The sequence below is a fragment of the Crocuta crocuta genome, unplaced genomic scaffold (assembly GCF_008692635.1).
Source record: "Crocuta crocuta isolate KB4526 unplaced genomic scaffold, BGI_CrCroc_1.0 scaffold613, whole genome shotgun sequence".
Lineage (NCBI taxonomy): Eukaryota > Metazoa > Chordata > Mammalia > Carnivora > Hyaenidae > Crocuta > Crocuta crocuta.
Window position 1 is genome coordinate 411,073 of NW_027528880.1, and position 1,884 is coordinate 412,956.

General features: G+C 66.7%; 1 protein-coding gene across 1 annotated transcript in view; it reads left to right on the forward strand.

The window, feature by feature from the left end:
• The window catches only part of SLCO4A1 (solute carrier organic anion transporter family member 4A1), a 16,021-nt gene that overhangs the window by 10,520 nt on the left and 3,617 nt on the right, over positions 1-1,884 (forward strand). The window contains exons 8-11 of the mRNA XM_077756840.1: positions 244-409; positions 493-665; positions 930-994; positions 1,365-1,513. Coding sequence (XP_077612966.1) covers positions 244-409; positions 493-665; positions 930-994; positions 1,365-1,513 — 553 coding nt within the window. The remainder of the gene's footprint in view (positions 1-243; positions 410-492; positions 666-929; positions 995-1,364; positions 1,514-1,884) is intronic.

Below are 1,884 nucleotides of genomic sequence, written 5' to 3' on the forward strand. Positions count from 1 at the left end.
GGGGGGGGGGGGCTTGGCCCCGTGCGCTTGTGCTGTCCGTGTTTGGCGCCCCCTGCCTGCCCATCAGCCAAGTCGGGGGAAGCGCGCCGCACACACAGAGAGCAGAGCGGAGCGTGAGAACGCCCAGCGATTCTACAGGCAGGAGGCAGGGAGGGAAAGGCGGGCATGGCCGGAGGGCTGAGTCCCCAGGGGTGGGCGCCCCACCTGGCCCGGCCCCACCGCCCCCTCGCCTCCCCCCTGCAGCCTCCTCCCAGAAGGCCACCTGGAGCTGACCGCCACCTGCAACGCTGACTGCAACTGCCGGCCTGAGCTCTACAGCCCCGTGTGCGGCTCTGACGGCCTCACGTACTTCTCGCCCTGCTACGCGGGCTGCCCCGAGGCGGCCGAGCCGGGCCCCGGCGGCCCGAAGGTGAGTGTGGCCACCACGCCCAGCCATCTGCACCCCGGGGGCCCCGCCCCTCCCTCCGGTAACAGCGCTGTTTGCGCCCCCAGGTGTACCGAGGCTGTAGCTGTGTCCCTCAGAATGTTTCCTCTGGTTTTGGCCATGCTACTGCAGGGAAATGCACTTCAGCTTGTCAAAGAAAGCCCCTCCTTCTGGTTTTCATATTCGTTGTAATCATATTTACATTCCTCAGCAGCATCCCTGCGCTGACGGCAACGTTACGGTAAGCCCCGGGCCCGGGTTTCGCTCTGGTCCGGAACCTTCCCTTGCAGCGCGCCGCGGTGGAGCTCTGCAGATCCCGCGGGGCGCGTGCCGGGCCCCCTGAGCACCGCGGCAGGAAAGAGCCACTGCCTCTGTGAGGTGCCTGCCACCCGGGGAGGTGGTGATGCGGCCTGGGGCCTGGCTGGGACTGGCTGCTGGCGTGGGGCTGTGGCTTGGCAGACGGCCACGCTTCCCTGGGCGCTGACGCCGCTGTCTCACCTTCCAGGTGCGTCTGTGACCGGCAGAGATCGTTTGCGCTGGGAATCCAGTGGATTGTGGTTAGAACTCTAGGTACTGTGCACTAGGAGCAAGCCACACAGGGTCGTGTGGTGTGGTCGCTGCTCGAGGGCACCAGCGTGTGCCTCCGCACGTAGCGGGCGGGCTTTCAGAGCAGCTGGCGCCCCCTTCGGAGAAGGACGCCGTTCCCTAACCGTCCACTAGGGGGACGCACGGTCATGTATTTGCCTTTTCCTCATTAGCACAAAGGCTCCAACGGAGGGAGTCCGAGGTGGTGGGAAGTCCCCCGAAAAGGGACACTTACGTCCAGTTCGCAGCCCTGAGAACACCAGTGACTGACGCCACCTTTCTGGGTCTCGTCACCGCCCACCCTCCCCGTCTGGCCCCCGTGCACGTTGGGTACTGAGTGAGCCTCTTTCCGCAGGGGGCATCCCGGGGCCCATCGCCTTCGGCTGGCTCATCGACAAGGCGTGTCTGCTGTGGCAGGACCAGTGCGGCCAGCCCGGCTCCTGCTTCGTGTACCGGAACTCGGCCATGAGCCGCTACATGCTCGTCGCCGGGCTGACGTACAAGGCGAGTGAGGCCGACGCGCTCCCAGGGGCGCTGCGGGGAGGGCATCCCGGAGTCCCCTCCAGGGGCCAGGGGCCTCCCCCTGCGGGGCCCCCGTGCCCGGTTCCCAGAAGTCGCATCCTTTCCAAGACACCCCGTGGCCTGAGAGCCCCAGGCCCACGAAGCCCCTGCCCACCGGGCCCCCCCTGCCGCCCTGGGACTCTGGTCAGCTGTGGCTTTGCAGACATGAGACCCGGCTCCGTCCTGTGAGGGCAGATTCCCGCAGGCCTGTCCTCATCTGGGGGGCGGGGGTGGGGCTTGATGGGCCCCTGAACACTTCACTCGTGACCTAGCTTCAGCCTGACCCTGTGAGGAGAAACTTCCTGCTTTAACAT